This window comes from Zonotrichia leucophrys, chromosome 7 (genome assembly GCF_028769735.1).
Source record: "Zonotrichia leucophrys gambelii isolate GWCS_2022_RI chromosome 7, RI_Zleu_2.0, whole genome shotgun sequence".
Classification (NCBI taxonomy): domain Eukaryota; kingdom Metazoa; phylum Chordata; class Aves; order Passeriformes; family Passerellidae; genus Zonotrichia; species Zonotrichia leucophrys.
Window position 1 is genome coordinate 1,254,687 of NC_088177.1, and position 18,450 is coordinate 1,273,136.

Here is an 18,450-nt window from a genome sequence, read left to right on the forward strand (position 1 = left end):
CCAGCTGCTCTGGGAATTCTCAATTCCCAGTGTCCCATCCATCCCTGCCCTCTGGCGCTGGGAGCCATTCCCTGGCTCCTGTCCCTCCATGCCTTGTCCCCATTTCCTCTCCAGCTCTCCCGGAGCCCCGGATCCTTCCCCTCTCCCGGTGAGCATCCCCAGCGGTCCCTCCCAGCGCCCGGCGGGGCTCCGGGCTCGCCCCTCCGCTGGAACCGTGCCGGGGCCGGGCTCCGGGGGTTTTGCCGTCCCAGCCCCGCCCCGGGGCCGCCCCCCGCCCGCCGCCCCCTCCCCAGCGCGCTCCGCCCCGGCGGCGGCTCCGCTGCGCCCGGAGAGCGCCCGGGAGCGCGGGGAGCAGCGGGAGCGGAGCCATGGCCGCGGTGCGTGCGGGGCCGGGGGCGGCGGGGCCGGGGCCGGGACCGGGACAGGGACAGGGACACCTCCTTGATGCTTTGTCCCCGGGCAGGTGACGAGGGGCACCGCGACGCGCCGCAGCCGCCTCAAGCGCTCGGACGGCAGCACCACCTCCACCAGCTTCATCCTGCGGCAGGTCAGCGCCGGGGCTCGGCACAAGCGGGGGGCTCGGGCACAAGCGGGGGGCTCGGGCACAACCGGAGGGCTCCGGGGCTCGGCGGGGCCGGACCCCGTGCGGAGCGCGGCGGTGCCGCTGCCCGGGGATGCTCCGGCTCCGGTTCCGGCTCCGGCACCGCTGGAGTTGCGGGCACGGCGGAGTTCGGGGCTGGGAGCGGCCCCAGAGCCCGGCTGCGGCCGGAGGAACGCACGGATCGTCCTCGCCTCGGGCTCCCGGCGCTGTCGGACCCGCTGGGCATCTCCTCGTTATTCCCCGGGACACCGGGAGATGCTCTTGGCGTAGGGAATGGGAGCTGAGGTTTTAGTGATCTCCTGACTTGAGGATTTCTGGAAGGGAAATGGTTTTAAGTGTGTCAAGAGCATCGGTATGTGAGGTTGGGCTGCTCGGAGCTGGTTGCACAGCAGCCCCGTGCACTGCAGGAGCACTGGTAGCCATCAGCGTGGAACCTCATGCTAACATTCCCCTTTTCCTTCTCTGCCTCCCTTTTCCATCCCTGCTCCCCTTTTCCATCCCCGTTCCCAGTCTCCCACTCTGCCTGCCAGCTGTCCCTGCTCAGACACAGACATGCATCCCGAGTCCCCCAGAGCATCACTCTCTGCTCAAACCCCTGTTTGCAGTAAATATTATCCATTTCATTCCCAAGTCCAGCGTGTGCAGCACTCCCCAGAGCATGACCCTGCATCCCAGGGACTCCAGAGGGACTGAAGGAGGCTCAGGGGAAGCAGAGCCGGGCCCTTGGTGGATCAGGGACACTCGGCACGCGTGGCAGCGTGCTGTGCTCAGGCCGTGGAGGTTGCTCTGTCACAGAGGGGGATTTCAATAACCCAGGGAGGTTTCACTGCCTGCTGGCACCTCCTGGTCACGGCCCCGGCCCGGAGCAGCCGTTTGGGGCTGGCAGGCCCCGTTCCCAGAGTGACATGTGAGAGTGTCGGGATGAGTGTGACGTTCAGGGTGATCTGAGCCGTGCAGACTGGAGTTGAAGCAAGGATAAACGAGCAGAAAGGCAGTTTTGGGTTATGCTGGAGGGTTGAGGAGATGCTGCCGTGGGTGCTCCTGGGAGATGTCCTGGAGCAGCTCTCAGCCTGCAGGGGAGCTGCTTCCAGAGGTGCATTTGTGCTGCCTGGGAGTTCGGGGCTGGGGGTTTGGGCACAGGGTCCTTGGCATCACCCGGTGTCCAAGGCAGCAGGAATGACCTGGAATTTTGGAAGCCAGGCCTTTGTCTGGTTTTGGGGGACTCACTTCCCTCCTGACCCCTCTGGGGGTCATTCCCCCATCCACACTGGATGGGCCCTTCCAGTTAAAAGCAGGAAAATCAGGTGATGGGATGTTTTCCCTGTCCTTTACCCTCCCACAGGGAAGTTCTCCCTCATAACAATCAGGCTCTGCAAGCACAAGTGGAACAGAAAGTGCCACCAGCAGGGATCAGCTTCAGGCAGCGCTGTGGTGCTTGTGGGTCTGATTTAAAAACAAATGGGAATTCTGTCAGTGGGATCTGTAATCAGTGTCCCAAAGGAGTTTAAATCTTTTGTACATCTTGTATACATGAAAAACTGAGCACCAGCTTCTTCCCAAGCCCTCAGTACCTATGGAAATGACATCCTTGGTTTCCTTCTGTGCCAGGAGAGAAGCAGCTCCCTGGGATTTGAACTCATTACTCGACTTTTCATTATGTTGCATTTAATTTCTGGTTTCGATCCGTTGCTCAATCTAATTTAGGAAGGGAATAACGTTTGGAGGAGCTTTTGGATTTGCATTTTTTTTGTCCACACCGTGTGCTGGGAAGCAGGGAGGGTCTGTGGACTGTGTGTGTGTCCACAAGGACAGAGCTCCCAGCTGCAGGCTGGCAGTGCCCTCTCTGCTGGGGGAGATGCTGCTCTGGAGGGCACAGGGGGACTCCTGTGCTGCCAGGAACAGCCAGGCGGGTGCTGGGAATCCGTGGGATGATGTTTGAACACCCCCAAAGGCAGTGGGGTCCCTGCTGTCCTGGAGTGACTCCTGATGCAGATTCCCAGCTGCTGGGATGGGCCCCACATCCGGGCACAGCCAAGGCTGGCAGCAGAGCTGGCACTGAAGGGGTCAAGTGTGGCCTTTGGGCAAGGAATGGGTGCACAGAACTGTTCCTCTGACGTGGCAGGTGCTGCTCAATTAGAGCCAAGAACCCCTTAAGGGACAGGAGTCAATTATTAGACACTAATTAGGGCAGCTGGAAACATGTGCTTGTGATTCCGCACAACGCTGGCATCAGAACTCCTCCTTGTGTTTTCTGGGCGTTTGTGACACAGGGTTTGGTGTTTTCCCTTGGAATTCTGGCAGGATCAATTTATTCCCTGAGATTTCTGATGAGATTCATTTCACTGACAAAAGCTGTGACCTGTGCAGGACAACAGCAAGAGGTTGTGTCAGAGCATCCAGCACTTCTTGGGATGCTGGGGTGGAAGTTCAGCTTCCCTTTCTCCTCATTTTTCTCCTTCACCTCCTCTCCAAATGTCTCCCAGAGGAATATTTACACATTTTGCTTTTTATTGGGCCAACTGTAGCCCTGATGCTGGTGAGATTGAGACACTTCCTCAGGCAGGGTCTCCCTTTGGAATGTTCTCCCTCACACCTCAGGCTCAGGAGGGGCTGAGGGAGCCGGGCGGGGCCTGGAGAATCCCTGAGGGAGCCGGGCAGGGGCTGCAGAATCCCTGAGGGAGCCGGGCAGGGGCTGCACAATCCCTGAGGGAGCCGGGCGGGGCCTGGAGAATCCCTGAGGGAGCCGGGCAGGGGCTGCACAATCCCCGAGGGAGCCGGGCAGGGGCTGCACAATCCCCGAGGGAGCCGGGCAGGGGCTGCACAATCCCTGAGGGAGCCGGGCAGGGGCTCAGCCTGGAGAAAAAGAGGATCCAGAAGGGAAAAGCTCTGCAGCAGAACCTTCCTCAAACTCCCCTCACTTCTTTTTTCCCTCACATTTTCCATTTTCTCCCACTTTTTGATTTTCCCCTCATGGCAGGAGAGACCCTGAAGGGAACCCCGCTGGGGAAGAGGCTGGAGAATTCTTGAGGGAGCTGGGAAGGGCTTGGCCTAGAGAAAAAGAGGATCCAGGAGGGAAAAGCTCTGCATCAAAGCCTTCCTCAGACTCCCCTCATTTCTTCCCCCCCTCATGTTTTCTCCCACTTTTTGATTTTTCCCTCACAGCGAGGGGCTGGAGCGTGTCCAGGGAAGGAAATGGAGCCGGGCAGGGGCTGGAGAATCCCTGAGGGAGCCGGGCAGGGGCCGCACAATCCCCGAGGGAGCCGGGCAGGGGCAGAAACATTCACGGGAATCAGTGGAAATCCTTTCCAGTTTGTGCCAGAGACTCCAAGTGAAGCCACTTGGAGTGTCCCTGAGCAGCCCAAGGACATTCAACTTCACACAAAACTATATTTAGACGTGCAGTTTATTTCTGGAAGTTTTTGCTGCTTCTTTAGAGATAGTTGAGGTTAAAGCCAATTTTCTTTTGAGACTTAGTTACACCTGGTGCTGCATCTCTGGCAGCACTCGTGCTTCCCCCTTTTAAATGTAATTTTTCCTGTGTAATATTGAGAGGAAGAGAAGAGCAGCATTTTGTGTTATCAGCTCTCATGCTGTAACAACACTTCAAAGGTTGAGGATATTGTGACAAAAGAATTTAGAATCTTTAAAAAGAGTTTTGTGGCCTTGTTTCCACAGGGCTCTGCTGGTCAGTGACCATCTCTGAATTCTTCCCAGAATTTTGCATTTTTTGGTCTCAAAATCCTTTTCCTCAGAGCATCACCTGGAGACTCTGGTCACCCCTGCAGCTGCTGGGAGCAGGGTCCATTCCAGGGGGAGCCTGCAGTGATCCAGGCATTCCTCAAAATCCAGCACTGATTAAATGGATAAAAATCGTGTCTGCAGAGGAGCAGAGCAGAGGTTCAGTAATTTAGCTCAGGATGAGCTCAATCCTGCCATGAGTCATTAATTTCTAAAATACAGCTTACTGTCATGGAATGTGATTATTCCTTAGGCTGGGCTCTTATTTTCCTCTGTGCAGCACTCAGGAGCTGTTTAAGCATTTGACAGGTGAATAAAAGGCTGAGCCCTCTCCCCAGAGCAGCAGCCCTGGCATGGTTGTGCCTCATCCCTGCTGGAATCAGGGTGCTCAGCTCAGCTCAGCTCTCAGGGTGTGCCATTTGATGAAGAAACAGTGGATTTGGTTTGTAAAAGTCAAGATTTGACTTTGTAAATCCAAATATTTAGGTTGAGTCGAAGAGGGGAATTAAGGCTTGCAGTGAAATGAGAGTTCCCAGGGTGTCTTGCTTGACTTTCCCTCAGGTTTGGGGTTTTCTCCTGCATTCAGCACCACAGAGTTCACAAAAGCTTTCCAAAAGGGCCTTGCTGCTTTGGGGCAAAGCAGTGTTTTCTGCTCATTGCACAGAATCATGGAATCCTGGAATGGTTTGGGTTCAAGGGACCTTAAATCCCCTCCCATCCCAGGTCCCTGCCATGGCAAGGACACCTCTCACTGTCCCTGGGTGCTCCCAGCCCAATGTCCAGCCTGGCCTGGGACACTTGGCCCTGTTGTTGTGTCAGTCCTCACGGCCTGAGGCCAATTCCAGGTGATTTTTGGGGCTGGTTTGCTCCCTGCAGGGCTGCACAGGGACAATCCATGGCAGGAATTCCCTGTGAGGGACTGGGGAGCTCCCATGGCATTGTCCCCTGGCAGCTGCAGAGGAACCATCCCACCAAGGGGCAGGGCTGGGGTTTGGGATGGCTGCAGTGACCTCAGGGAGGAAATGCTGGGAAATGAGGAGTCAGCCCTGCTTCCCTCCAGCTGCCAGTGTGCAAGGTGCAGGTGGGCCCAAGGCCGTGCAGAGGCCATCCCTCCATCCTCCTGCAGGTGCTGCCCGTGTGGATGGGTCAGAGCCATGGCATGCCCAGGTGGGGCCTTGCCCAGGGTTGCTGGAAGGAAATGGAAGCACGTGGAGCGTGTCCTTTGTGGGGCTGGGCCAGGATGGATTTAGGGCAAGGCTCTTTCCCCAGAGGGTGCTGGCACTGCCCAGGCTCCCCAGGGAATGGGCACATTCCCAACAGCTCCAGGAGCGTTGGGACAGCACTCCAGGGGTGCCCAGGGTGGGATTTTGGGGTGTCTGTGCAGGACCAGGAGCTGGATCCATGATCCTGTGGCTTCCTTCCCACTCAGGATATTCTGTAACTCCATGAACCTTCACCAGGCTGAAATACCAGCAAACGAAATGGATTTTTCCTTTTGCTTTTAATTATAAAGCAAGGAGTAGGAAAATTGGCTTCTCTCCTGAGTTCTGTCATCACCAGGGCCGGCAGCCTTCTGCACATTCCCGTTTTTCCTCTGGAATGCTGCGTGCCCGGGAATCTCCGTGGCACCAGGAGGTTTAATTGAATGTTTCTTCCTGCTCTAATTGAATCCCCAATTAAGCTCTCACTCGGGGCTCTGTTGGGAGGCGATCCTGTGTGTGCTGTGTTTGCAAGCACATCCCCGTGGTTTTCCAGGGAAAACCCCCCCAGCTGCTGGGTTTTGGTCAGGTTTGGAGCCTCAGGGGTGATGTCCACGCTGAGGTGTCCAGGATGGTGCAGCTCCCATGGGATTGGGGCACCATCCATGAGCAGGGAGGGGCTGGGGCTCAGCAGCAGCTCTGGAACGGGGGCTGGGGTTGGAGCTGCTGGAATGGGGGGGATGAGCGGGACGGCTCCCTGGGCTGGGATTGTCCCTCCCAGCCGTGTCCTGCTCCCAGCGGAGCGCTGACCGCCCCACCAGCGCCATGGCAACCGGGCCGGGCTTTGCACTGAGCCCGGAGCCACCCGGCAAAGCCGGGCGTTAACAGAGAGCAACGCAGGCATGGAGAGAAAACGGGATCCGGCTGCTCCTCACCCCAAATCTGGGGGGTTTGGGGGGGATCCGTGCGGCTGTGGCGGCGGTGGGCGTTTGTTTACGTGGCTCTGTGCAGCCTGACCTATAAAATGAATTCCCTTTGCTGGAGCTGTGTGATCCCAGCGAGCATCTCCGTGCTCAGAGCAGCAGAATGGGAGCAGGATGTGAATGGGGGAGGCTCGAGAGGTGACAATGACAAAATACGTGCACAGGCAGGAAATACAGGGATTAAAAATGTATAATATAAATAGAAATATATAAATAGTCAAATATATAAATATAAAAATGTATTTGTGTATTAAGATATAAATATTTAAATATTTAAATATTCAATATATAAATATAAATATAAATATAAATATATAGGGTATGAATACACAATGCTCTTGATGTCCCCCTTCAATATTTAATAGGCAAGAAATACCTTTACAAATATGCAAATATATACATATAAAAGCATATAGATATATTTTAAAAATATATACAGGATATAATATATTATATAATAACATATACGGATTCACAAGGCTCTTGCTGTCCCCCTTCAATATTTAATAGATGAGAATGAAAAAATACCTTTGCAAACATGTAAAAAAATATATATGGGAGTAAATATAAATATAAATGGTATGAATGCACAATGGTCTTGATGTCCCCCTTCAATATTTAATAGGCAAGAAATACCTTTACAAACATGTAAATATATACATATAAAAGCATATAAATATATTTTAAAAATATATACAGGATATAATATAATATATTATATAATAATATATACGGATACACAAGGCTCTTGCTGTCCCCCTTCAATATTTAATAGATGAGAATGAAAAAATACCTTTGCAAACATGTAAAAAAATATATATGGGAGTAAATATATATATATAGGGTATGAATGCACAATGCTCTTGCTGTCCCCTTCAGTATCTAATAGGAAAGAATTAAAAAATACTTTTACAAACATGTAACTATATATTTTAAAATGTTATAAATATATATATATATGTGTAAATATATATCTATATATATAGATATTGAGAGATATATATAGATGTATATATACATAAATATATAGGGTATGAATGCATGATGGTCTTGCTGTCCCCTTCAATATTTATTAGGAAATAATTAAAAAATACCTTTACAAACATGTGTATATATATATATAAAAAAGGTTATAAATATACATATGTGTGTGTAAATATCTATGTGTATATATATATATATACACATAGATATATATACATAGATATATAGGGTACAAATGCATGATGCTCTTGCTGTCCCCCTTCAATATTTAATAGCAAAGAATTAAAAAATACCTTTACAAACATGTAAATATATATATTAAAAAGATTATAAATACATATGTATAAATATATATATATATATAGATATATAGATATATATAGAGAGATATATGTACATAGATATATAGGGTATGAATGCATGATGCTTGTGCTGTTCTCCTTCAATATTTAATAGGAAAGAATGAAAAAATACCTTTACAAAGGAACTGAAACAGCTTTTTATCCTAAACCCCTTGGGTTCTGGGGGACCCACAGAGCTGGAAAAAAGAGAATTCCTGAATTCCTTTCTGTTGGTTTCAGGGTTAGGAGGGGAAGCCTGATGTGAATAATCTTCCAAATTGGCTTTAAAAAATAATCAAGCAGAGCTCTAGGAAAATAAAATCTAAAAATTCTTGAGCCACTGACAGTGTTAAAAAGATCTGCTGTTAAAAGGGGTTTTGGCTGATTTGGCTGATAGTCAAGTGGGATAAAAAGAATCCCAGAACCCCAGACTGGTTTGGGTTGGAAGGGACTTTAAAGCTCCTCCAGTTCCACCAGGGAATTGTCCCAGGGTGCTCCAGCCCTGCCCAGCCTGGCTTGGGCACTGCCAGGGATCCAGGGCAGCCCCAGCTGCTCTGGGAATGCCAGCCCAGGCAGCAATTCCCAGTTCCCAATGTCCCAACTAAATATTCTGGTAATGACTGATGGATAATTTGACAACTGAGGTAATTTAGAGTGGGAATAAGAACGTGTCTTTCCTGTGTTGTTTGAATTTTTGGCTGCTGGTAATGAGGTCTCCAGATGAAAAGGGATTGGGAGCAGCAAGGCCTTCCCCTTTCCCTCTGACAAAAACGGGAAACTTTCCTGAAGGCCAGGGAGGGAGGGTGGGGATCCCTGCTGGCCCCATTCCCTGCCCTGGGACAAACCCCGTGGGTTTGGGGACCTTTCACACCCCACCCCTTCTGTGGGAGGTGCTGCTGCCTCGGGCTGCTGGGAATGGTGGCGCCAGCTTTGGCGTGATCTCTGAGTGTCCCTGGGTGTCCCCAGTGTCCCTGTGTGTCCCTGGGTGTCCCTGGGTGTCCCTGAGTGTCCCTGGGTGTCCCTGGGTGTCCTGAGTGTCCCTGGGTGTCCCTGGGTGTCCCTGGTGTCCTGGTGTTCCTGAGTGTCCCTGAGTGTCCCTGAGTGTCCCTAAATGTCCCTGGGTGTCCCTGAGTGTCCCTGAGTGTCCTCAGTGTCCCTAAATGTCCCTGGGTGTCCCTGAGTGTCCCTGAGTGTCCCTGAGTGTCCCTGGGTGTCCCTAAATGTCCCTGGGTGTCCCTGGGTGTCCCTGAGTGTCCCTGAGTGTCCCTGTGTGTCCCTGGGTGTCCCTGATTGTCCCCAGTGTCCCTGGGTGTCCCTGAGTGTCCCTGAGTGTCCCTGAGTGTCCCTAAATGTCCCTGAGTGTCCCTGGGTGTCCCTAAATGTCCCTGGGTGTCCCTGGGTGTCCCTAAATGTCCCTGTGTGTCCCTGAGTGTCCCTGGGTGTCCCTGGGTGTCCCCACTCCCAGCCCTGTCCCTGGGGAGGGGTGTGAAGCACTGGAAGGTTCTGGGGCACACACCCCCTGCTGGTTCCACCCCTCCCGTTCCCACTGAGCAGTGAACCCTCAGCATTCCCTCTCCTGGACACTTCCATGATGAGCAGCACAATTCAGGGAAAACCTTTTCTCGTCCCACATAAGGGATTTAACATCCTTGAGTGAAGGTCCCTGGAATCCTGGCAGTGCCACCTTTCCTGCCAGGAACAAGCAGGCAGGAAACCACGACCTCCTCCTGGCTTTCCCTGGATCCCATTTCTCCCGAGGCCTGTGCTGGATGGGGGTCCCTCTCCAGGCTGTGCTTTCAGTGCTTACCCAGGCTCTCTTTTCCCAGCTTACATAATCATAAATGCATCATTTCCATTTATCCCTGCAGACAGCAGGAGCTGCCCCCCTGCCTCCACATCTCTGCAGGTTTCTGCACTTAATGCACTTTGATATCCCTGCAAAAATCACAGATCCCCAGCCAGGCAGGGCAGTACAAGAATTCCAGACTAGAATTTTCCAAAACCCTTCTGAAAATGCTCTTTTGGAAATCAAGACATTTTTTTTCTTGGGATAATTATTGGGATTTGCTGGGTGACCTGAAGCAGCAGCAGACACCTGGATTGAAGCAGGAGAATCCCAACCATGTCCTGGGGGAAGATCCCAGTGATGCTCCTCACCAGTGACTCCTGTAAACCTTGACAACTACAGAGTCTTCCCAAAGAGAAATGTGGATTACAGGAGGATTTTCCAACCAAATCCCAATGTTGATTTGGATTTGCCAGGTTCTTGTGGTGAGTTGCATTCTCCACCTCAGGGGCTTAGGGGATCTTCTCCTGGATGGGACCTTCTTGGGGACAACCCTTGACATGTAAATGTTCACTCCCATTTATGTGAAGTGTTTTTGGAGTCTTTTATTCCCTCCACACTTCAAAGTTCACAGGTGGACTTTTTGTACCAGGAATTCATTGGGGTGTCCATTCCTTGGGTGATCTCCTCTGAGCAATGGGAACTGATTTTCCCATTAGGAGATATTTCATAACCTGGTGGAGTTTTTTATTCATCAGAGGGGGATAAAAACACCCTCAGCCCTTGGCATTTCTTGGGCCTTGATGAGCAGTGGAGGTCAATGGCCTGAGACTCATCTTCCAGGAGCCTGCTGGCAACTGGGGCTGGAATATTCTCCTGCTGCTTTGGCATTGAGCACCTTGGGCCAGCAGGAGCAGCTTCTGCTCCCTCTCCCTGCTGCCCACACGGGAGAAAGGCTCCATCCCGTGGGACAGAGCTCTGCTCTGCTGTGGATAAAGGACATGTGTGACCTGGGGGTGGCACAGGGACAGCTGGGCTGGGTGGGAGGAGAGGGACTCCAGGAATTCCAAATGGAACCCAGCTCCTCGGAGGAGAAGGTGGTGTGGGAGATGCTCAGAAGTGAGGAATGAGCTGGGGTTAAGGGAGGTGAGGAAGAGGAGGTGAGGGGAGAGCGTGGGAAGGATCCTTGTGGGATGAGCCATGGAATTGTTAAGGTTGGAGAAGACCTTTGGGATCATCCAGTCCAACATCAGCAGCACCGCCGTGGTGCCCAGTGACCCGTGGTGCCCAGTGACCCGTGTCCCCAGGTGCCACCTCAGGTGTGGGGACCCCACGCCGCCCTGGGCAGCCATTGCAGGCCTTTGCACCCCATCCCTGAGCAAACTGATCCTGACATTTCCCCTGAACCTCCCCAGCCCACTGGGGCTGTTTCCTCTGCTCAGCCCGTGGCCCTGCTCCTCTTTCCTCTCTTCTCCCTTCTCCTCCAGAAGCTCCCTCTGGCCTTGCCTTGGCTCTCTCCTTTCCACCAGTGCCTCTCTTTCCTCTGCACTGAATTTCAGCAGCTGCCTCATTACCCACTTTTGTACCAGACAAAAAGAGTGGGAAGAGGGGAAATCCCAAATTTTTACTATAGTAACTGGTTCAATTCGGATAAGGACGGCGTGTGGGGATTTTTGTTGTTGTGGTTTGTTTTTTTTTTTGTCTTGTTTTGATTTTTTAATTGTTGTTGTTGTTTGTTTCTGTTTTTCCTGGGAATGTTGTTACTCTCTTTTATTTCCCATTGTGTGTGCCACAGCTTGTGTTTGTCCCTTGGAGGTGACAGTGTTGGACACTCCCTCCCCAGACCATGAGAGCTGCCCAGGACAGGGTGGCACATCAGCCCAGTGATGGGAACAGATTGGGGGATAAAAAAAGAGCTCCCCAAAACCTGACAAAAAGCATGGCCAGGGAAAAAAGTGAGAGGAAGGAGAAGAGGAGGGGGAAAAAGACCAAGAAAGGGGAGGTGGAATCTGTCTCTGGTTGGTGTGCAGAGAGTCTGTGAGCACAAAATGTGGGTAGTGGCCCTAAAGAGTGGGTGACTCTTTCATAACTCATCTTCTGTCACTTCATTCCCCCATTCTTGGGTGTTCTGGAAGGAAAATTGTTCCTTTTCCTTTTGGGAGCAGTTGGATGTGTCCTAGGCACACTCACTGCTCCTGGAGCAGCTTCCTCTGCTTCCATCCCTTTATTTTCCTTTCTCTTTTCTTTCTGGTTTGGTCCTTTCCCTTTCCCTTTCCCTTTCCCTTTCCCTTTCCCTTTCCCTTTCCCTTTCCCTTTCCCTTTCCCTTTCCCTTTTCCTTCTCCTTTCCCTTTCCCCTTTCCCCTTTCCCATTTCCCTTTCCCTTTCCCTTTTCCTTCTCCTTTCCCTTTCCCCTTTCCCATTCCTTCCCATTTCCTTTCCTTCTCCCTTTCCCTTTCCCTTCCCTTCTCCCTTTCCTCCTTTCCCTTTCTCCTTTCCCTCTTTCCCTTCTCCCTTTCCCTTTCCCTTTCTCCTTTCCCTTTCCCTTTCCCTTTCCCTTTCCCTTTCCCTTTCCCTTTCCCTTTCCCTTTCCCTTTCCCTTTCCCTTTCCCTTTCCCTTTCCCTTTCCCTTTCCCTTTCCCTTTCCCTTTCCCTTTCCCTTTCCTTCTTTCCCTTTCCCTTTCCCTTTCCCCTTTCCCCTTTCCCCTTTCCCCTTTCCCATTTCCCTTCCCCTTCCCCTTTCCCATTTCCCTTTCCTTTGTCCCTGCAGAGTTTGGGTGAGGATTGGTACAGAAGGTGGCCCCAGGGGACAGCAGAAAGGCCACCAGGAGTCACCTGCTGCCTCCTGCCCCACGCTGCCCTCTCCATGGCACTCTGCATGTCCAGCTTTGCCCCTCTCCTTTTTCCAAGGGATTTTCCCAGGGATGTAGTTTATAGGGTTTCTACAAGGCACTGAGATTGGTTTGATTTTCCCTGTTCTCTCAGTGGCCAAACCTTCACAAAGGAAATTTCCTTGGCCCCAAAGCCCATCCAGCCTGGCCTTGGGCTCTCCCAGGGCTGGGAAATGTTTTCTGCATTTATTTCATGCACTCAAGGACTCTTCTGCTCCAAACCATCCACAAGTGGGGGAGCAGCTCTCATGATAAATCTCTTGATATTTTAAACTTCTCCATGCCCTGGCTCCTCTCTGTGCTCTGTGCAGGTGATTTAGGAGATTTTTGTGGGTTTCTGTAACCCAGGCTGATAAATAACTGAGAATCCCCCACAGCCTCTCAGCTTTCCAAGTCCAACTTGGAAACTTTCACCTGCAAACCTTTCCCCTTCCTTTTTCCACAGATGCCTCTGGTTCCTGTGATGGAAAATGAGAGGCAGGAACACCGGGAGCTGGGGAATCACAAGCTGGTGTAATTTATGCAGGAGCAGTGTGGGGGAAATTGCAGCCCACTCCTGTTCCACATAAATTATGGATGTACCTCCTTGGAAATAGCTACGGAGGGGGTTCAGGGTTTTTTTGGCTAATGAATCATGCCCTGAATTTCTACAGTACCTACATTGACTCAAATGTCTCCTTTTGGCCCCACCTTTCTTTTTACGTCATCTCTAAACTTTGGCTGAACTCCCAGCTCCGGATGCTTCTTTATTTTCCTCACCACAGACCCCTTCCTTGAGGAATTCTGAAGAATTTCCCCCTTCCTTGAGGAATTCTGAAGAATTTCCCCCTTCCTTGGAGAATTCTGAAGAATTTCCCCCTTCCTTGAGGAATTCTGAAGAATTTCCCCTTTCCTTGAGGAATTCTGAAGAATTTCCCCCTTCCTTGAGGAATTCTGAAGAATTTCCCCTTTCCTTGGAGAATTCTGAAGAATTTCCCCTTTCCTTGAGGAATTCTGAAGAATTTCCCCCTTTGGAAAAGGGACTCCTAAATTTGCTCCCAGAGCCTTCCATCTTATGGACTTTCCATCTTGTGCTTTGGAGATCTCTGAAGAGATCCCTCAGCTGGTTTTGAAGGATCTGTGGGAATAAATGGGGGTTTAGGAAGGTGCAGTCTGCTCTGGTGTGCATACATCCATGGATTTAGAGCCTTTGGAGCTGTGGCCTCCAAGCCAAGGGCCTGGGTGACACTTTGGGACTGAGCAGGGAAATAAAGGAATTGGGAAGATATTCCTGAAGGAGGTGAAGGATGCTGCTGCTCACCCTGCATTTGGGGGTGTAAAATACAGATATAATATTGATATTGATATTGATATTGATATTGATATTGATATTTCTGCAAGCTGAGGAGGGATTTAGAGGAATGCTGAGTGCAGCCCTAGGAATTACCCATGAGGAATATCTGGGGAAGATATTGGAATATCATTGGAAGATATTCCTGAAGGATGGTGCTGCTCACCCTGTATTTGGGGGTGTAAAATACTGATATAATATTGATATTGATATTGATATTGATATTTCTGCAAGCTGAGGAGGGATTTAGAGGAATGCTGAGTGCAGCCCTAGGAATTGTCCATGGGGAATATCTGGGGAAGATACTGGAATATCATTGGAAGATATTGTTGAAGGAAGTGAAGGATGCTGCTGCTCACCCTGTATTTGGGGGTGTAAAATACAGATATAATATTGATATTGATATTGATATTTCTGCAAGCTGAGGGGGGATTTAGAGGAATGCTGTGTGCAGCCCTAGGAATTGTCCATGAGGAATATCTGGGGAAGATATTGGAATATCATTGGAAGATATTCCTGAAGGATGCTGCTGCTCACCCTGTATTTGGGGGTGTAAAATAGAGAAATAATATTGATATTGATATTCTTATTGATACTGATATTGATATTTCTGCAAGCTGAGAGGGATTTAGAGGAATGCCTAGGAATTATCCATGAGGAATATCTGGGGAAGATACTGGAATATCATTGGAAGATATTCCTGAAGGATGGTGCTGCTCACCCTGTATTTGGGGGTGTAAAATACAGATATAATATTGATATTGATATTGATATTGATATTGATATTGATATTGATATTGATATTGATATTTCTGCAAGCTGAGGGGGGATTTAGAGGAATGCCTAGGAATTATCCATGAGGAATATCTGGGGAAGATATTGGAATATCATTGGAAGATATTCCTGAAGGATGCTGCTGCTCACCCTGTATTTGGGGGTGTAAAATACAGAAATAATATTGATATTTCTGCAGGCTGAGGGGGGATTTAGAGGAATGCCTAGGAATTATCCATGGGGAATATCTGGGCTGGGATCTGACCTCCTCCCCTGCAGCAGAGGGAACATCCAGGAGCTGCTGGGGAAGGGCTTTGGGGAGGGAGTGGAAGGTGAAGAGAAGGGGTTTGGAACAGGAGAAGATGGAACAGCTTTGGACCTAAAATGAGGCTGCTCCAAGGATACAGAACGTGGTGGAAAGGAGGAGTTGGAAGTGTGATTCTCATGGTAATAAAGGAGCGGGTGGAGCGGCGTAGGCACCACGGAGAGGGGTGGAATGAGGAGATGCAGGGGGGAGGATCGTGGAAGTCAAACCCAGTCCTGGAAAACCATTTGGATTTTGCCATGGCTGCAGCAGGCAGCATTTCGAGATGCTAAAGAGAGACACTGGGAACGTTTTATTGTCTTGTGTGAGGAGCCTGCCTGGGCTATATTTAACCCATCTCATGTGTGCTTTCATGAGGAATGTGTGCAGTTTCCCCCGGTTTGTGTCATCTCTGAAGCACAATCATTCTGTTCTGCTGGAAGGTGTCGCTGCCATGGCAGGGGGTGGAACAGGATGAGCCTCAAGGTCCTTGCAGCCCCGGCCAGCCTGGGCTGTGACTCAGTGCCACAGCACTCCCTCCCCACACACAAATACCAGAGCACTTGGGTTCGGGCCCTGGCCATATGCTAATGTAAAATATGCTAATGAGCAGCTAATGAGCGAGCAGGGAGGATGCTCTGCCTGAATTCCAGCATCAGTTCCCCGGGGTTTGGGGAATTTCAGCTAAGTCTGGCTGGGAGAGGGGTGGCTCTGCCATCCACAGCAGTTCCAAGCTGTGCCTTTCTCCCATTCAGGTCTATTATTAGAACCTTTCCTTGGTACAATGTATTTTAATAAAATCCCTGGGTTTTTTTCCTATTCAATTCTATTCTTAGAACACTTTCTTGGTAGGGTATATTTTAATACAAGCCCAAATCAAAATGCACTGTGCTGATGGTTTCTGGCTCCCCTGGCAGGACTGTGCCTCTGAACTGGTCCTGCTGTGTCCACCCACATGTTACTGCCTTGGAGGGGGTCAAATCCTTTGTTCCTGGAAAAGCCCTTTTTGGGTTGTACCTAAAAGGCAACATTTTGGGGTGGGATGAGCTTGCACTATTCCTATGGAAGCAAAATACTGTGCAGAGAAAAAAACCCCAAATTTCAGAGCATGACTGGAAATCCGTGACCATCTGGAGGGAGAAGCCTGCAGGGAGGTGTCCATGTGTCCATCACAGATGTTCATCACCCCTCGTGGCACAGCAGATCCCGAGGGATCCCAGGGATCTGCCTCCCTGGCTTCCACCCTGGCCCTGGCAGCTGTGGCTTGGTTTGGGCTTGAGGGGGTTCAGCTGGGCTTGGAGAGCATGTGGCACATCTCCAGTCTGCCCTGGGCATCCCAGAATCCCAGCATGGGTTGGAAGGGTTAAAGCCCATCCTAATCCACCCCTCTGCCATGGCAGGGACACCTCCCACTGTCCCAGGGTGTCCAGCCTGGCCTTGGGCACTGCCAGGGATCCAGGGGCTGCTCTGGCAATCCCAGCCCAGCCAGGAATTCCCAGTTCCCAATGTCCCATCCATCCCTGCCCTCTGGCACTGGGAGCCATTCCCTGGCTCCTGTCCCTCCATCCCTGTCCCCAGCCCCTCTCAGCTCTCCTGGAGCCCCTTCAGGCCCTGCCAGGGGCTCTGAGCTCTGCCTGGAGCCTTCCCTTCTCCAGCCATCATCCACAATTCCATGTGCTGCTCTGGCCCAGCATCAGGATTTGGGAGGCACCATGGGGAGAAGGCAGGGAGGGGTAAGAAAAGGAGATTTTGGAACAATTATTTTGCTGCATTTTGTCCCCAGAGAGAATCTCCAGTTCTTGGAGCTTCTCCGTGGCCTCCTCAGGACTCGCTCCAGAGCTTCTCTGTGCCAGGGCCTGCCCACCCTCCCAGCCAGGAATTCCCAATTCCCAACAATTCCCAGTGTCCCATCCATCCCTGCCCTCTGGCACTGGGAGCCATTCCCTGGCTCCTGTCCCTCCATCCTTGTCCCCAGTCCCTCCCAGCTCTCCTCCCCACATCCAGGAGAGCAGGCACAAGCGTCCCTGTGTTTCCAGCAGGTACCCAGCAGTAATAACAATCTTCCAAAATGTAAAGTTGTGACCAAAATAAATCCTGTGTCTTCCCTGGAGTGGTGATCATCATGGGAGATGATCCTGGTTTGGATCCTGGTTTGGTTTGGGTCAGCTCCTGGTCCTGGTTTGGATCCTGGTCCTGGTTTGGATCAAGATCCTGGATAGGATCCTGGTTCTGGTTTGGATGAGCTCCTGTTTGGATCCTGCCCCTGGTTTGGATCTCAGTCCTGGTTTGAATCAAGATCCTGGTTTGGATCCTGATTTGGATCCTGGTTCTGGTTTTGGATCCTGGTCCTGGTTTGGATGCTGCCCCTGGTTTGGATCCTGCCCCTGGTTTGGATCCTGCCCTGGTTTGGATCCTGGTCCTGGTTTGGATCCTGGTCCTGGTTTGGATCCTGCTTTGGATCCTGGTTCTGGTTTTGGATCAGCTCCTATTTGGATCCTGCCCTGGTTTGGATCCTGCCCCTGGTTTGGATCCTGCCCCTGGTTTGGATCCTGCCCTGGTTTGGATCCTGGTCCTGGTTTGGATCCTGCCCTGGTTTGGATCCTGCCCTGGTTTGGATCCTGGTCCTGGTTTGGATCCTGCCCTGGTTTGGATCCTGGTCCTGGTTTGGATCCTGCCCTGGTTTGGATCCTGGTCCTGGTTTGGATCCTGGTCCTGGTTTGGATCCTGCCCCTGGTTTGGATCCTGGTCCTGGTTTGGATCCTGGTCCTGGTTTGGATCCTGCCCTGGTTTGGATCCTGGTCCTGGTTTGGATCCTGGTCCTGGTTTGGATCCTGCTCCTGATTTGGATCCTGGTCCTGGTTTGGATCCTGGTCCTGGTTTGGATCCTGGTCCTGGTTTGGATCCTGCCCCTGGTTTGGATCCTGCCCCTGGTCTGGATCTTGTCCCCAGCCCTTCCCTGGCTGTGTTCCCTCCCTCAGCCTCTCAGATTTAATGCAGGATTCAAGCACAAACCCCTGAGCTGCTGTCTGACCCCCCAGATGCTGGTTTGGGCTCAGAAGTGCTGGGTTTGGGGCGTTTTGCTGCTGCTTTTTCTCTGCTGGCTCCCATGAACAGCAGGTTGCTGCAGTTTGCTTGTGTTGCTGCTGTCTTGCTTTTTCTGTGAGTCCTTCCACCCTCGTGCCATCAAGTGAAGCATTTTGTAGGGACACACAACGCTGAATTTCATGGGAATTAAATATCTGGTCCTAGAAAAAATAGGAGCAGTGTTTATAAGAATGTCAGACCATTGGGACATGTCTTCACTTACACAGAAAGTCACTAGTTACCTTCTAAAAATCCATTTTCACAAGATTCCTCCTTATCCTTAGCTTTCCTTCGAGCAGGAGGAAGCTGCAAATCCTGGCTCAGGTGGTGAGCCCAGGTTGTGAGGGGAATTTGGAGGAGTCTGCTCCTTGGTTCTGGTGCAGTGTCAGGATGAAGATCCTCTTGATTTACTACAAGGAGTCTCGTGGCTGTCAAAT

The 18,450-nt window shown here is 51.1% G+C and overlaps 1 protein-coding gene across 5 annotated transcripts in view; it reads left to right on the forward strand.

The window, feature by feature from the left end:
* The first annotated feature begins 263 nt into the window (after nucleotides 1-263).
* The window catches only part of CACNB4 (calcium voltage-gated channel auxiliary subunit beta 4), a 90,520-nt gene continuing 72,333 nt past the window's right edge, over nucleotides 264-18,450 (forward strand). For all 5 annotated transcript variants that reach the window (XR_010441119.1, XM_064718958.1, XM_064718961.1 and 2 more), the window contains exons 1-2: nucleotides 264-377; nucleotides 464-547. Coding sequence is in view for 4 of the 5 variants with exons in the window: in XM_064718958.1 (XP_064575028.1) it covers nucleotides 369-377; nucleotides 464-547 (93 nt within the window). In the remaining variant the exon portion in view is untranslated. The remainder of the gene's footprint in view (nucleotides 378-463; nucleotides 548-18,450) is intronic.